This window comes from Leopardus geoffroyi, chromosome B4 (assembly GCF_018350155.1).
Source record: "Leopardus geoffroyi isolate Oge1 chromosome B4, O.geoffroyi_Oge1_pat1.0, whole genome shotgun sequence".
In the NCBI taxonomy this organism is placed as follows: domain Eukaryota; kingdom Metazoa; phylum Chordata; class Mammalia; order Carnivora; family Felidae; genus Leopardus; species Leopardus geoffroyi.
The window spans coordinates 90,062,330-90,080,673 of NC_059341.1; the positions used below are offsets into that span (position 1 = coordinate 90,062,330).

Here is an 18,344-nt window from a genome sequence, read left to right on the forward strand (position 1 = left end):
ACCCAGCCACCTATTATACCACCCAGGCTCCTTTAATACCTATTTTAGTAGATTTATAATATTTAATAAATTTATAATAGATACAAATTGCACATATTTTACAATCGACTGGGAAACATACAGATGAATTGTTGGAGAAAAAATGTACGAGAGTATTAAAGAGCACCTACTGGCTGTGTGTGTTCACAGTGGCCTTGGTCTTGGTCACTGTGCTTTAGAGCAGAAGTAGACATGCTTTTTCTGAAAGGGACTAGATAGTAAATACTTAAGGCCTTGTGAGTCATGGTCTCTGTCGCAATTACCGTAGTGCAAAAGCAGCCATAGATAAGTAAGCAATTGGGTGTGGTTATGTTGCAATCAAACTTTATTTACCACATCCAGCCCTTGGGCTAGATTTAATCCACTGGCCATAGCTTGCTGACCTATGATTGAGAGAATGAACTGTTAGTTAATCCAGAGTGTCACTTAAGCAGAAGACTGTTTAAGATGGTTTCTCCCCTGAAAGTCCTAAGTAAATTTTCGTTTGCAGAGTAACAGTCTCTTAGCTTGAAATCAGGTAGCAAATGGAATATAGTTAATTTCACAACAATAAAGGATGTTTATTATGTTACTTTAAGCATAAATGTAAATTATAAGAAATATATTATAAATATTGTTATAAGGAATATATTGCAAATATTGGCCAAAGGAAATTTAATTGGTTTGGGAGAATAAAGGCATAATTATAAAGGAAAATAGATTGTAGTTTTATAAATAAAAGATTTCACATTTATGTGAAAGATTTCACATAATGATCATTAGTATCCCCAACAATGAGTGCAAAAAAGACTGTAACTGGGGCACCTGGGTGGCTCATTTGGTTAAACTTCCCACACTTGGTTTCAGCTCCGGTCATGATCTTGTTTGTGGTCGTGGGATCAAGCCCCATGTCAGGCTTTGCTCTGGGTGTGGAATGTGCATGGGATTCTCTCCCTCTCCCTCTGCTCCTCCCCTGCTTGCTCTTGTGCACGCACATGCACACACTCTCCTCTTCTCTCTCTCTCTCAAAAAAAAAAAAACAAAAACAAAAACAAAAAAACAAACAAACAAAAAAAAACAAAACCCAAGAAAACAAAAGACTGTAACTAATTCTGTTATAATTGGGATGCATTGCAACCCAGAAGTAAAATCCTGCAGGCAACAAATATTTGTAATTGAATGTGGAGATTTTCAAGTGATTATAATTTGCTAAGAGAAAAGAGAGGAGAGCACAAGTCTCATTTCCCATAATACCTAGATCTGTAATCAAATTCAGCCTTCTATATATCTGGAATTCTTAAAATTTTTTTAATGTTTATTTTTGAGAGAGAGAGAGCATGAGCGTGGGAGGGGCGGAGAGGGAGGGAGACATAGAATCTGAAGCAGGCTCCAGGCTCTGAGCTGTCAGCACAGAGCCTGAGGCAGAGCTCGAACCCATAGGCTGTGAGATCATGACCTGAGCGGAAGTCGGACGCTTAACCAACTGAGCCACCCAGGTGCCCCTATATCTGGAATTCTTAAAACAACTGGTGATGTGGCCTCTTTCAGTCCATCCTCAAAAGGTATTCAGAGGAACACAGTCCTCAACAGTAGAATTCCATTGGTACTTTGTCCCATGGCTCCTGCCCAGTAATAATAAAGTATTTGTCATCTTTTGGTATAGTTTCACAGTTTCAAATTACTCCCTGTAAAAGTGTGCAGGTCACCTTGTCATATGAAGGATAAATCTTTGTTACTCTTATGGAATACTGCAACAGAATAATCCCCTCCTGCAACTAATTTTCCTGGTAAAGATATCTGTCGTGTATTTTATTAGCCATTTATACAGAGTGAAATTGAAATTAGATTACATCATATACTGCATGTCGTGTTTACTTTATCATTTTTAAGTAATCCTCTGTGCTAAAGCTTTTAGCCTTATCCTTTTGTCTCTAGAGACATGTGTTTAATTAAAAAGCAGCTTATTCAGAGTTCAGATTTTTCTTAGTTTGACGTATGCCCATACATAATAGTATTAAGATTTATCCATGAAAACCTGCCAAATTGGAATACTGCAGCCCCCATTTGACCTGAACTCCTATTAGGAAGATGATAGAGAGATCATGGTAAATGGGTTAGGATAGTGTAGTTATCATGTAAACTGATTTGTGTGTTTTTATCCTTTTGTGATTGAAAGGGGATTTAAAAACTGAAATGAGTTAGATGACTAAAGTAGATGGCTTTAAAAGTTCCTTCCGATGGAGATGCCATGGGCTTTGTTAAAGGAAACTGCACCCGCCCGTTTTCCACCTGCAGCACAGGCTGCTCTAAGTCTCTAGGGCTGGTTGTTCCATCTTGGCTGTGAATGTTGAAAGTTGCCTAAGGCATGGTCCTTGGCTTTCTACCTCTTGGTCCCTTGCCTTGATGGCTGCTGGATTTCTGTCACCAGTCCTGATCATCTTGCAGGGCTTCAGATTTGTATCCAACTGCCTTCTGGACATCTCTGACCAGATGCCTAATGGGCACCTTGAACATGTCCTACGCTCAGCTTTTTATCTCCGTTTCCCCTTTCATCGTCATCCTTCTCCATGCACATAACAACTTTTTCTTATCCATTTTTTTACACCTTAGCAAGTGGCACGCCTTTCCACCCATTTGCGTAAACCAAAAACCCAGTGCTCTCATTTCTCACATATAAATGCATCGGCAAATCCTGTCATCTGTACCTCCTAAATATCCCAAAACTTGCTGCTTGTGCTGTCTCCTAGACAAATCTCTTCGTCTCCTGCCTACACTTAGCTTTCTAAGATGTTACCCATCTTCCACTTAAGACCTTCTAATCAGTAATCCATTCCCCTCCCAAGCAGCCAGAGTATTAAATATAAACCAGACCTGTTGATACCTATTTAAAATTCTCCAAAGGCTTCCTATTGTCTTTAGAATAAAATCTAAACTATTCACCAAGACCTTATGTGAACTGGCGCCCACCTGCCACTCCGTGTCATCTTTTGCAACTTCCTCTTTAGTCACCATATGCTTTGGGTACATTGGCCTCTCTGTTCCCCAGACTCCTGTAAACTTTTTTCCTGCCTGGGCCCTTTCTACTCATTGTCTAGGACACTCTTCCAGAGCTTTGCAGATTCCTTCTTTTCATTCATGTCGCATCCAGCTGCCCTATATAAAAGACCTACACCCTTTCCCCCAGCACTCCCTAGTCCTCTGTCTTCTCCATAGCATTTACCACCTGACCTATTTATCTGGGCTTGCTTTGTTCTCTCTCCTTCTTTGTGATTTGATTCAGGGTGGTTACAGAGATTTGTCCTGGAGATAAAATGCGTCTGGTGGCAGCTCCTCTGAGAAAAATAAGTGCCCATGGAGCGGGACATGTATTAGGCCACAAAGGATTATTGGTCCTACTCATTGGCTCAAGCATATGCAACCTCCATTCTCCTCCTGTTTCCTACTTTGTATCCATTTCGATGTACCATTTTGACATTTTTGTTGCACAGAAGAAACTCAAAACAAGTTTTGCTAAATGCTTGGCTGTGGTTATTAAAGCAGCAGCAAGAATTAAATTGTCAGCTCTTTATGGACCATCAGGAACCCAGACATGAGAGCAGGTGTGCAAAAGTTGCCTGTAGAATTTTAAACATCCAGTTCAGTCCCACAAGATGCCCATCTCTCACAAAACAAGGTTGTGGTTTCTGAGGTGAAGTACTGAATAGCTAGAGAGGAAAATAGTAAGGGACAAAGATAATTTATTCAGAAGAAATCAACTTTCTTCATTTGACATCTGAAAAAGCTGTGAACTTACCTATTTCTGGTCCTGGGTTATGTGAAAACCGTTTTTGCAATTGTTTGCTCAGGTTGCACTACTGTAGAAAGACTCAAAGTAAGGGGTAGACCAAGTCGTTACCCAATACCCACGACTCTGGAATGGTCAAAGCCAAAGCTTATTAATTAAAAAGCCAGAGACAGGACCCAGGACAAAAGATCAAGGAAGCCTCTCTGGTGGAGGCAGGAATGATGAAGTTAAGGTAGAATACTTCTGCGGAAGAGTTCCTTCTCTCTCCATTCTCATGACACCTGCAGTCACCTAGGAGCTTGGGGCTGCCCTGCGAATGATATTGGCTATTACTATTCCGAAAACACGTGTAGGACTTGTTTCCTTTGGAGTGCCGTTATCTTCACTCCCATCTAGGACCAAACTTCTGCCCAGTAGGGCTTCTCATGTCCTAAGAGTTTATACAAACAAATTCTCTCCCTGAATAGCTGGGATCCATTTATACCTGACTGTATAACCACCAAGTATATATCAGCCAACCTCTCAGCCTTTGGAGCAAGATGAAGTGTTTGTCACAGTTCTCAAAACCTGGATTTCATCTTTACTTCTGATACTATTTGCAACCCTTTGCCTAAAGAAGCTAGCTTACTGTGGTGATTTAGACTAATACCTAGTAGGATATGTCTTGACAGCTCTTAGGATATTAGAAAACGAATACTCTTCTACTTCCAACACTCTTTCCTTCCCCAATTTTAATCCATAATTTTATGTGTCCATTCAGGTTTCCACCCATCAGAACAACACTGTTTTGTTTTCATGAAATATCTTACTGGTTTCTTATGTATTTTCATCATGAAAGGCACTTGGGTTATAACTCAACTCTTTGTGCAGAAGCTGGCTTTTCTTATCGTCATTAATAATTCATAAGCTCCATAGAATTACTTGAGGCCTTTTAACCAAGTATCGTGAATCTTAACATATCCAGTGTCATTTAGCTTCCAGTTTAGAAAAGAGACGATTCTGTGACTGGCTTTGCTGTCTCAGGAGACCTTGAAAGAGAATTTTATTTCTTTTAAAGTCCAGGATGCGTGAAAAACCTAGAGCATAGACAATGCTGCATATCAGAAGTAACAGAAGCATGCTAATTAAGTGATCTTCTAGACTGATAAGCTCCCTAGGGATCAGAGAAGGCTATTGTCCACCAAGTTCATCACAGAAGCCTCCATGGTGAGGTATAGCATTCAAAATCCAGAAGACACCTGGGGAGTCCTTCTGGATTGGGTGTGAAGTCACACGCATACTTCTCCCCAGCCTCTTAGGAAACCGCAGCTGAAAGCCAGCCTGCCTTACTAGGTCCAGACCTACCAAATCCACCTGGCCCCAGTTAGATGCCGAAGCATGCACCGTGCTTTCCTAACTTTGACATTTACTCCCCCAAAGAAGCAACTCTTAGAAATTTGAGTTTAAGTCTGGGACTAATACAAACTTAACATGTATTTTTCAGAACTCTACCTCAATTAGGTAGTTGGTGGTTGAATTTCTTTATTTTTTCTCTTTTCCCCTTGTTCTTCCTTTCTCTGTTGAAAAGACACTTGGTTTGTGTGGAGGGTGCTTTTCTCTAAGTTGTTTCTTCCTCTTAATATCAATTTTCCATGAACTCCCACTGAGATCAGTACTCCTAAAATAAAGCAGCTTCATTATAATCAAGCTGAATCTGTCTTCTTTCAGAATAGTGGTATGTTTTGAAGCACAAGTACATTTCAAAGAAATGAGGCCGTTTCCTTTCCCAATTCCTGTTTTCACAAGATGAGGTATTACTGAAAGGTGGAATAATTTTTTGGTCCCTCTGATGTGTATAAAACGGCTACACAGAACCTTTATGGATTTTGAGGCGCAAAAGGAATAAAAGAGGACTTTGTTCACCTGAAACTAGAATTTTTTAATTAACTGAAGATCATTCTCTATATTTGAGTGCAGCCGATTCCGCTAGAAATTTATCAATGATGAGACTGCTGCATTTCACAACTGTATTCTGCTTGCATTTGTAAATGTGACATAGCCTTTTTCTGATTTTTTAAGTCAAATAATATTTAATCAAGGATATTCTCTTGCCCACTAGTAGAAATAACCGCCAGTGGAAGGGTTACAGTCCCTTTTATTTATTTATTTTTTTGAGAGAGAGAGAGAGCACAAGTGAGCAAGGGGCAGAGAGGCACAGGGAGAGAGAAAGAAGGGGAGCTCAACTGAAGCGGGGTTTGTGTTCATCCAAAGTGGGGCTCATGCTCACCCCAAACGGCTCAACCCCAAGCTTGAGCTTACCTGATGTGGGACTCACACTCACGAACCGTGAGATCATGACCTGAGCCAAAGTCAGATGCTTAACCGACTGAGCCACCCAGGTGCCCTACAGGACCTTTTTTAAATCAGTGTTTTAGTGTAGTGCTTCTGAAAACTTTTAATGTATGTATAAATCCCCTGTAGATTTTTTTTTTTTAACTTCAGATTATAATTCAGCAGATCAGGGGTGGGGCCTTAGATTCTGCATTTTTGATCAGCTTCAGGTGATGCTGATGGTCTATAGACCACACTCTGAACAGCAAGGTTTTATAATGTCTTCATAGAAAAATCCCAAATTTAACAATTCTGAAATTGGAGTGTGAGGGTAGAAGTAAATATGTTGACATTTCAAAGGACAGGTCAGTGATTGAATCTGTACCTTCATAAAAACAGATGTGATGGGGGCACCTGGGTGGCTCAGTCCACTGAGTGTCCGACTTCAGCTCAGGTCATGATCTTGTGGTTCGTGGGTTTGAGCCCTGCATCAGGCTCTGTGCTGACAGCTCAGAGCCTGGAGCCTGCTTCGGATTCTGTGTCTCCCTCTCTCTGCCCCTCCCATGCTCATGCTCTGTCTCAAAAATAAATAAACATTAAAAAATTAAAAAAAAAAAACAGATCTGATGGTTCATATCCTGGTGGATGTTACTTCGTTTGTGCCCCTCTAGTGTTCTTTTAGTAGCAAAGTAATGGACAACTTATATTCGAATTCCTTGAGAATGGAAATTACATTTTACTGTATTCCAGTCTTCGTATTCCTGGAGCCTAGCAAATTCCCAGGCACCTAGTAGACATCTAATTACTAGGTTAAACTGAATCAAATTGAATTGATTGGATTGCATTAGAACAATATAGGGATGACCTGGTTTTGTACCTTTTAAAACCACTCCCTCTTTAGGAGATTTATATTGCTTTTATGTACAAATTTAAAATTCTTCCAATAATTTATAGCTGACCAATATCCAGAGTTATATTTTTTTTAAGTTTATTTTATTTTTGAGAGAGAAAGAGAGCATTAATGGAGGAGAGCAGAGAGAAAGGAAGACACAGAATCTGAAGCAGGCTCCAGGTTCTGAGCTGTCAGCACAGAGCCCGACGTGAGGCTCAAACTCACAAACTGCGAGATGACCCGAGCTGAAGTCAGACACTTAACCGACTGAGACACACAGGCACCCACATCCACAGTTATGTTTTTAAAATTGTATTCTCTTAAAATGCAACATGAAGAAAATAAATGCAAATACAAATTAAAGATAGTGAAGATTTAAGAATCCCCAAATTCTCTCTCTGATAAAAGGACTTTGGCAGTCATTTCTTATTTACAAATTTTGTTCTGGGGATAAGAAAGAAGGCATTCCTGAACTTTTTTGGCAGATTCAAAGCTGTTTTCTCACTTCTGAAAGAGTACAGATTATTATTGAGTCTTCAGTAAATTATGCAGATCCAAAACATTACAGTTAGTATGTTTGCATCCTACATGGATTTCAAAAAAATCGTAGGATCAGTATGCACAAATAACCTTAAATGCTATTTTTTATTATTTCCTTTCAGTATTTGCTTTTGCTTTTATTTTTTAACAGCTTTCTTTAGATATTATTCACATACCATATAGTTCACTTATTAAAAGGCTACAGTTGGCTTGTAGTATATTCAGAGTTGTGTAGCTGTCACCACAGTCCTTTACAGAATATTTTCATTACTCCAAAGAGAAATCCTATACCCCTTAGCCACCACCATCACCCCAGTTTTTACATCCCCTAGCAACCATTAATCTACCTTCTGTCTCTACAGATTTACCTACTGTGGACATTTCATATAAATGGAATCCTACAAGGTGTGGTCTCTTATGGCTGGTTTCATTCACTTAAAATAATGTTTCAAGGTTGATCCATGATGTAGCATGTTATCAGTACCTCGTTCTTTTGTATGACTGGATAATGTTTAGTTTTGTCAATTAGTTGGACATTTTTAGGTTGTTTCCACTTTTCAGCCATTATTTATAATACCGGTTTAGGGGCACCTAGGTGGCTTTGTCAGTTAAGCGTCCAGCTTTTGGCTCAGGTCATGATCTCACGACTTTTGGATCAGGTCATGATCCCACTCATGACCTCGTGAGTTCAAGCCCTACATCAGGCTCTCTGCTGTCAGTACAAAGCCCATTGTGGATCCCCTATCCCTTCTCTCTCTGCCCCTCCCCCACTCATTCTCTTTCTCTCTCTCTCTCTCTCTCTCTCTCTCTCTCTCTCTCAAAAATAAACAAACACTTTAAAAAATAATGCTGCTTTAAACATTGATGTACCAGTTTTTTTGGAATTTATTTTTGCTTTTCTTGTATGTATTACTAGAAATGGAATTGCCAAGTCATATGTTAACTGTGTGTTTAACTCTTTGATGAACTGTCAGACCCTTCCAAAGAGGCTACAATATATTACATTCCCATTAGCAGTGTATAAAAATTCCAGTTTCTCTACATCCTCCCCAATGCCTGTTATTTGTCTTTTTCATTATAATCATACTTGAGGGTGTGATGTGGTATCTCTTTGTGGTTTTGATTTGCATTTCCCTGATGACTAATGACGTTGAGCATCATTTCATGTGCTTGTTGACCATTTGTATGTGTTTTTGAGAAATGTCTGTCCAATTCCATTGCCCGTTGTTTAGTTGGGCTATATGTCTTTTTATTATTGAGTTGTAGGATTTCTTTATATATTCTGGATACCAAGTTTTTAGATCAGATATGATTTGCAAAAAAATTTCCCATCCTGTGGGTTATCTTTTTACTTGATAGTGCCCTTTGAAGCACAAAAGTCTTCAAACAATTTATTTTTTCTTTTGGTGCTTGTGCTTTTGATGCTGTATCCAAGAAACCAATGCCTAATGCAAGGTCATCAAGGATTACTCCTGTGTTTTCTTCTAAGTATTTTATAGTTGTAGTTGTCACGTGTAGGTCTTTGATCCATTTTGAGTTAATTTTCATATATGGTGTTCTTTTATTTTTTAAGTGCTGTGATCTTGGCTACCATGCAAGTCTGAACAGAGCCCTGAGAACATACCTCTCTGCAGAGTATAATCTTGAAACTTCCAGACATGAAGGCTTAGACATTATTGAGAATGCAGTTGACAATTTGGAGCCCCGGAGTGATAAACAGAGATTCATGGAGATGTACCCTGCAGCATTCTGTCCACCGATGAAGTTTGAGTTTCAGTCTCACATGGGTGATGAGGTCAGTGGTTGATATATATATATATATATTTTTTTTTTATAATGTTTATTTATTTTTGAGAGAGAGAGAGAGAGAGTACGAGTGGGGAAGGGACAGAGAGAGAAGGAGGCAGAGGATTCAAAGTGGGCTCTGCACTGAGAACCGGGAGCCCAATGCATGACTTGAACTCAGGAAGCATGAGATCATGACCTGAGCAGAAGTCAGATGCTTAACCAACTGAGCCACCCAGGTGCCCCAGTAATTGGTTGTTTTAAAATTAATGAATTGTCTTTTGACTTACGGTACTCTTCACATGCTGTACCCCACCAGTTGTCAGAATTCTCAGTTGTTTTCTCTCTCCTGCCTTTGCATGGGATCTTAGCATAGTTATATGCTAATATCAGCCATTACCACCTTTGGGTGAAATGCCTACAAAGGCCAAACCTCGGTGCAAACTCAGTTTTTTGTAAGCACTAACCCATCTCAGAGTTCGTCCTACCTCTACCTCTAGACATTCCAATTTAAATTCAGAACGAACTATTCTACCTGAAGACTCCCTGTGATCTTGATTTAAAGATTTTCACAAAGAAAAATAATTGTAAATGGCAGGAGAATGGGAGAGAGGGGGAAAAAATACAGAACATTTATTTAAGACTGTAGTTGTCTCCAAACTGGTAAAATGAACATTAGACATGATATATTGTATCTTGGGTTCTTTATATGAATTTAGCTTTCTGTCCTATTTTACCCAAGGGGAAAAAAAAATCCACCTAATCCGTTCATGAGTTACAGTGGTATATTTTATTGTCTGCGGCTGGGAAAACAAGAAGACCCAATTAATGAGCACGCTATACAGCACTTGGTATCCCAGCTGTGCAAAACAATACTCAAAGATTAACAACTCAATTTTAGCTCATTGTGGTGACAGTATGGTTTTAAAAATAGATATAATAGCCATGACAGATTTCTTCAACGTCATCTTTTTTTTTTCTGAGACACCTAGTGTTAATACTTACAAGTTATATGTGCGCATGCTGCATTTCTAACCTAATATTATATTTGCTCGGTTTGATAGAGTAAAATACTCGATTAGAAATGGTGAGCAGTTTTTCTGCCAATAGCACGTGTATTTGACAGGGAGGTGGCTTATCCTACCCAGAGTTGTGTTTCCAAAACCAAATGATTACCATTATATTTTTTAGTTATGGATATGTCAAATATACACAATGATAAAATATCACAAATAAGTGACTTCAGTTGGGTTAGTACTTTTTCCTTTTTTTTTTTTTTTTTTTTTACTATTATTATTTTTAATAAAATGAGTCAGTTGCCCTTTTTTTTATGGCCTGTTCTGCCAGGGAGCAATAATTTCTGTGATGTTTTGGAGACTCCATTAAAGGAAACCCCCATCTGCTGGAGCATTTCTATGACAAGGAAGACGAAAAGAAACGATTTTGCTTCTGGTGCAATTTTAATGAGCTAAATATAATAAAATTAAAAGGCTCTAATTGTGACCTTAACCGTAATTGAGACCATAGCCAAAATATCTTTCTGCCAAAGACTACAAGGGGCCTCTTCACGTTCATGATGAAATCACATGATGTGGCCGATGTTGGTAAAGCAAGCCATGGTTAAAAGATGATAATAGTTATGTCTTCTGAGTTTTTACTGTGTGCCAGACAGTGTTCTAAGTGCTTTGTGTACATTAACTCATTCCATCCCCACCACAATCCCACGGTGTAGGAACTCCTGTTATCCCCATTTTACAGATGAGGAAGCTGAGGGTTAGTAACGTTACACAGGTACCCGTCTGACTGTCACTAGGAGGCTCTGTGGCCTCCCCTCCTTTTGCCTGTGTGGTTCGTTTGGATCATCCCTTGCACTCTGCCTTCTGCCGCCTGCCCCATAGTCATTCAGAATTCCCACAAATGAGACCTCAAGATCAGAGCTCACACTCCAGCAAGTGCCCCATTTTTAGAGTGAAGCTTCCTGCAGCTGCTGTCTTCCCAGTGATCCATCCCCAGGCCCCACAGCTGCGTTCTGCCCTTGCCCCTGACATAGCAAGTCCGTGTTTAAAACTGAAGTGTCGAAGCGCCTCTTGGAAGGAAATACGTAATTGGAATCTTGAGCGGGTCAGTGTGACTCGTGCAGCATCTGAGCAGGAGAACCCTGCCTCTGGAGGGTGGCTTGCTGGTCCTGTTATAACTGCGGTTTCTGATTCCCCATCAGGTGTGTCAGGTCAGCGCTCAGCAACCAGTCCAGGCAGAGCTCATGCTCAGGTACCAGCAGCTGCAGTCCCGGCTGGCCACGCTGAAAATCGAGAATGAGGAGGTGAGTATACTCTCTGCCCCGCAGGGAATCCGAATTCTAATGGGACTGGAAGGCATGTGCTCGTGACCTAGGCATATTTAGTATTCCAAATGCGTCTCTTCATCAGGCATTTTTAGCTAAATCGTGGTTCCTAGAATACTCTCTTTGTAGAGGATGAATGCAAAGATTCTGTAGTCTACCAGAGATGAATTCTTCACCAGGGATCCACTGCATACTCATGAAAAAACACACATTTTATTCTTAAATTCATAGTTCATGTGGAAAACAGTTCCCATAAATGATTAAACTCAACATGGGTCCAAGAATATACAATAGTGTGTGAAATAAAACTTTTGACTGACGTGTTAATTTAATCCTAACTTTTTTGGAAGTTAGTACTTTGCTTTTATGTGTTCTCTAAATTTTTGGTACTGAACATGGCAGTACTTATACAATTAGTACAGAAATCCTATTTTAAAATAGCACTTGAGTGAGAATAGGAAACTATTTATTTGCTGACATTACTGGATTTAAATGGATAGAACATAAAATGTGAATTATAAATATATGTCGAACCAGAAAGCAGTCATACAATTCAGCTGCCTGTTTCTGAAATTAATTTAATTGGATCCACATTCTTGTTAAATAAAATATGAACTGCATATGTTTCTAAGGCTCTCAGTTATCATTTACAGGAACCCAAATCAAACTTACTCAAGTCAGAAAGTTTATTTAGTGGTCAATGTTTGCATAGCCTCGGGAATGATTGGATCTGTGTTCCGATGATATTATCAGGAATCTCTCTTTTCATTACTTTGAAGTTGTATTTTTTTTTTCAACTTAAATCCAAGTTAGTGAACATATAATAATGATTTCGGGAATAGAAGTTAGTGATTCATCACTTATATATAATACCCAGTGCTGATCCCAACAAGTGTCCTCCTTAATGCCCTTTGCCCATTTAGCCCTTACCCCCATCCAACACCCCACCAGAAAACCTCAGTTCGTTCTCTGTATTTAAGAGTCTCTTATGGTTTGTCTCCCCCTCTGTTTTTATGTTATTTTTGCTTCTCTTCCCTTATGTGCATCTGTTTTGTTTTTTAAATTCCCCATGTGGGTGAAATCATATATTTGTGTCTTTCTCTAATTTTGCTTAGCGTAAGTGATAGGTATTTGATAGGGATTGCATTGAATATGTACATTGCTTTGGGTAGTGTCGACATTTTAGCAATATTTGTTCTTCCAGTCCATAAGCATGGAATTCCATTATTTTGTGTCTTCTTCAGTTTCTTTCATAAACTTTCTAGTTTTCTGAAGTTGTATTTTCGTATGTGTCGGTAGTTGTTTTCCCTCAAATTGGGATAGCCAAAGCTACATGGTCTTATAGCTTGCCATCTCACCTCATCCCACTGTCCTTATCCCTGAACTAGGATCCTTTATTGTCCTGAGTTAAGTCATGCATACTTCTGGACCAACCAATACACGCAAGAAATGGGATTCTGTCATTGATCACCTTACATATTGTGCTCATTCATAGAGCCCTTTGGCTGACAGCTCCAACAGAAACATGTTTTTCTAGAGACAGTTCCTGAAAGGAAGGAATGTGAGATAGAAAAAGAAAACAATAATAATTCACCTTGATGAAATGAATTACCAAAATTCACTTTGGTGTACCCTCTTTTATTTTAATCCCACTGGGATGTTTTTAGCTACATGAACACGTTACTTGTTTCTGTTCAGAAAGAGTGATGTGTTTCTAGACCAGTATAGTTTGGTCAAAATGCGTTGCAGCTTTCTGGCTTCCATTCTTTCTAGAAGAACCAAACCACCCCTTATTCAAACATGTGTGTTTAAGATGCAGCCATGTGATGAAGTCTTCAGTTGCTGTGTAAAGTCCCACAAATGAGCCTTTATTGCTCTTCTTGAAGTGTTTTAGAGCTTAGAGTTTTGTGGAGGCATCACAAAATACTTGCCTAATGCAGTTTATTGGATCCTGATAGACCTACAGTTTGTATGTCTAATGACTTCCTGTTGTGGTGGTGTTTTTGTTTTTGTTTTTGTTTTTGCATATCCTCCTGCTGTTTTATTTGGAAACAACCTCTAAACTCTAGGAAAAGAATGTGTTGTGCCCAGGGTCAAAACTGGCAGCCCAGAGACCTGTTTTGTTTGCCTGCCACAGTTTTTGCCTGTTAAAAATGAGAGTCTGGTGACTGACCCCAGATTGCCTCACAAAGGGAAGAGCTGGGGTACTTGAGTTCCACTTTGCCATAGCCATTCAGCTCCCAGTTTTCTTCCATTGGACTGTTCGTTTCTGTCGCCCGTTTGGCTTCTGCAGGCCTTTGAGTTTTTGACCCTTCACGTATGCCCTTTTGGGCACAACATAGAAAAGCAGTGTCCTGCTGATAGTGGCAGGCAGTGCTTTCTGAGAATTAAAAGATTTATTGTAGTGGGGCGCCTGGGTGGCGCAGTCGGTTAAGCGTCCGACTTCAGCCAGGTCACGATCTCGCGGTCCGTGAGTTCGAGCCCCGCGTCGGGCTCTGGGCTGATGGCTCAGAGCCTGGAGCCTGTTTCCGATTCTGTGTCTCCCTCTCTCTCTGCCCCTCCCCCGTTCATGCTCTGTCTCTCTCTGTCCCAAAAAATAAATAAACGTTGAAAAAAAAAAAAAAAAGATTTATTGTAGTAACAAATGAATTAGGTTGTCTTGAGGTTTCTGATGAGCATGACTAGTGGTTTATGATCTGTTGGATATGGAACAAATTCATGGTCAAGGAATGGGATTCCCATTGAAAGGAAGATTTAAATTGAATTTTTGACAATCGATAGATTTCCATTGGTATAGAAGGAGGAAACAATGTTTCACTATATTTCAAGATGCCCTGGAGGAACCTTGGTTTCCCAGAGCAATTTGGTCATCGTCCAGGTCCTCCCTGAGGAAGAGCCAAAGGTGAAGCTCAAGTCAGATGATGAGAGACCTTGAGAGCTGACTTGAGGGGTTTTGTTACCGTGGGTCCGTTCATTTCAGTACAATAAATATTTGTTCAACAACTTCTACGTTTCCCGTATTTTGCCAGGTGCGGAGAGTACAGAGATGAACGTCACAGTTAGCATCTATCTAGCATGAGAGCCAAACCATAACAAGTCATTTGTATCATGTAAAAAATAAGAGCCGGGACGTGGGAAAAAATTGCAATCGTTGCCGATTTTGGAGTCCTGTATAGCACTTTTCTCTACCAGAAATAGAGAATCTGCCTCTGATAGAGGCAGACCTCCACTGATAGAGGTCAGAAAAGTGACCTGTCACTATCAGATCAAAGTATACAAGTAAAGAAACATGTATAATTCTGTATAATTCTCTGCCTCTGCACAAACAGCTATACACAAAGTCCAGAATTCACTGGAGAGAGTTTGGCTAACTAAAAATAATAATGACTGCCCAGCAAAGAGATAGAAGTTGAAAGGGAATTTCATCCAAGTTTACAAAAGCATGGACAGTGTAGCTAAATAGAACACGAACCTTTTCACCAAATTTTAAACAACTACAAATAATGGGCACCATTCAAAACTGTAGGAAGCCTTCTTAGAAGGGAATTTGCATGCTAAGAGCCTACAGGCCATGGATACATTTTGTTTGCTCCACAGCATTTGATTTTTAAAGCTTAGTTGCTGTCATTTAAAAATTAGAAGTTGGGGGCACCTGGGTGACTCAGTCAGCTAAGCATCTGACTTTGTCTCAGGTCATGATCTCACAGTCCGTGAGTTCAAGCCCCGTGTTGGGCTCTGTGCTGACAGCTCAGAGCCTGGAGCCTGCTTTGGATTCTTTGTCTCCGATTCTTTGTCTCCCTCTCTGCCCCTCCCTTCTCGCTCTCTCATTTTCTCTCTCTCTCTCTCTCTCTCTCTCTCTCTCTCTCTCTCTCTCTCTCAAAAACAAATAAACATTAAAAAAATTTTAAATTAGAAGTTGGGAGTGAAAATATCTATTTCCAGCTTATAAACAATTAGAAAGTCTGATCACACTAGACCTGCATTTCTGTGAGGTGATGACTGGCTTGAGCTAAGATGCTCCGCTTAGACACAGAGCATGTGCTTCCTATTTGCCATGCTGCCCACTCAGCCCGCTTGCCTCGTTTTCATCACTTCCTTGGCCCTTGAAGATATCTGAGCTTGCAGCACAGGCCTTGGAACAAAGAGAAGCATTTGTGAAATGACCTCAGGATACTCGCACATAGTAAAAGCTGAATAAGTTTTGAGAAGGGCTTGACTGCATTTGGGGTGGATACCCATTTATAATTTGTCACTTCACAACTTTACAGGGCAAGCCTTTTAAAATGAGCCTTCAGTCTCATTATGCTACACTCTCCTATCCCTGGTACCTCAATCTTCACGATTTCAAGTTCCAGGCGGCTGGCCGACAAATATTTATTAGTGCCACTGTGGGTTGTGCACATGGAATTAACAAAGAGCCTGCTGCCCACGCTTTATTCCCATTTTTGTTTTGTTTTGTTTTTTTAGTTGTTATTAGAATGTGTTTGTGTGTGTGTGTGTGTGTGTGTGTGTGTGCGCGCGCGTGTGTGCGCGCACGTGCACACGCACACAAGCAAAGGAGGGTCAGAGAAAGAGAGAAAATCCCAAGCAGGCTTCGTGCTGTCAGTGCAGAGCCCTACTTAGGGCTCCATCCCACAAACTGTGACATGACCTGAGCTGAAATCAAGAGTTGGCTGCTTAGCTGACTCAGCCACCCAGGTGTCCCTTGTTTTCTTTTTCTTTAAGTTTTTTATTTGAAACATTAGTAAACATTACTTTTAAACACAACATTTTCAGAGCAACTTACATCTGAATAATCATCTGTACCTTTGTCACTATAAATATTCTCCAGACGTGTCCCAATCTAATGTCACACCATCTCACACATGTTCTTAAAGTTCGTTTTTAACATCTGTTACAGGGATTTCAGCTTAGGGGACATTCTCTTTGCTCCTTTCTTTCAAAGCTAGCTCTGGAGTAATTCCCCCATACAACTACATTTCCCTTTTCTTAGAGTTCCTCTTTCCGTCCTTTACCTACACACAGCCAAAGAAAAGGAGAATGAATTGTAGAACTAGAGCGATTATACCTTTCGTATTTTTAGTACAGCCTTAGTTTTTAAGTAGTTTGCCCGATTTTCAGACCAGTTGTCCCAATATTTGTCCAGAAAATAGTTTCCGTAAGCATTTTACTTCAGTGCTATGACTAAAATCTCATGTATAAAATGAGTTTCTTCTAAGTTATAGTACATTTATCCCCTTGAAGGGAATGGAAAAGAGAGAAAGCTGTGATTCCTCAATTAATTTGCAACACTGTGTAATAAACTGACAGCCCCATATAAATTTTCCTAGCTTTATTTAAAATCTTTCACTGACAGTTTACTAGGGAATAATTCACAGACTATTCTAAAAATATATTCCTCGCACAGGATATTTTCAACTGTAATGAACAAGATTTTACGTAAACCTTGAAACAATTTTCATGGCCTGGGTAATTGAGGGAAGGAAGAGATGTTTTGGTTATCTACCTCAGGGTTGAAAAGTCATATTTCCCTCAAGAATCACATTCCCATAATGTCATTGACTACAGCAGAATCCCAAGTCACGTAAATCTGTGATCAAACCATTATGGACAATTATCAGATGCTTTTAAGACCTGGTATAAGATGTGGAGCTTGATAACTACTTAATCATAGTTACTATTTCTGATCTTCTCTGTGGCTTTAACTTCATTTTTGCTTAAGTATTTTTTAATTTATTTAAATGTTTCTAACTTACCTGCAACTTTCTGTTGACGAAGTTAACAGTAGAAGCCTAAGAAAAGATAACTGCCATTTATCCATTAAACGATAGTATCATCTTGGGCCAAAATTGAAAACAGGGATCATTTGTCTTTCACTGAAAACACTTATTTTTAGAAGCAGTGTGTGTGCGTGCATGTGTGTGTGTGTGTGTGTGTGTGTGTGTGTGTGTGTGTGTGGTTTCAGATAAGCTTTAACTCCCCACAGGAAGCAACTTGATCCAGAAGAATACCAAGCAGAGTGAGGAGAGTTTTTAGAAAGGGTCTAGAAGTGAGTCATGGGCTAGGGCACCCTAGAAAGGATGGCGAGCTCAGGATGGCTGATATTCACGAAAGTGCATGTTGCTGGCTTGTGCTGAGTGTTGCTTTGATGACTGTGGATTTGCAAAGAGGATGACTTCAACCTCTACCATTCATTTAGTGAAGCCTTTGGAGGATCTGTTCTGTCCCAGGCACTGTGCTAGTGACTAGAGATACAAAGATTAACAAGCTGGCTCTAAACTCAAGTTGCTTCCCCTGTAGATGGCCAACATCGCCCTCTAAACAGTGAGGTAGGTGCTTGTGAGAAATGGGTTTGGCGTCGCGCTCCTCATTATCCAGCACAGGCGAGGTCACTGGCATCTCTCTGTACCAGGAGCGAGGGGTGTCATGGCAAGATGCTCTGCTTCTGCTCCTGCCTTCTGTGCCTTGTGCTGGCAGTATGGCGCTATACCCTTGGCTAGTTAACTCTGGCACTGATCTGGTCTCTGTGTGTGTGCACATGCGTGTGTGGTCTCTGTGCGGTAATATTTCACACATCTGAAATGATAACAGTGCTGTAAGTGAAATGCATCTGAGGTCAGTGATGGCAAGAAGTAAGTAGGTAGGTGGGGAAGGGAAGGCAGAGCTGGGAGCCA

The 18,344-nt window shown here is 40.1% G+C and overlaps 1 protein-coding gene across 3 annotated transcripts in view; it reads left to right on the forward strand.

The window, feature by feature from the left end:
- SRGAP1 (SLIT-ROBO Rho GTPase activating protein 1) overlaps positions 1-18,344 on the forward strand; it is a 287,997-nt gene that overhangs the window by 203,093 nt on the left and 66,560 nt on the right. For all 3 annotated transcript variants that reach the window (XM_045464974.1, XM_045464975.1, XM_045464976.1), the window contains exons 7-8: positions 9,118-9,339; positions 11,548-11,649. In XM_045464974.1, the coding sequence (XP_045320930.1) occupies positions 9,118-9,339; positions 11,548-11,649 (324 nt within the window). The remainder of the gene's footprint in view (positions 1-9,117; positions 9,340-11,547; positions 11,650-18,344) is intronic.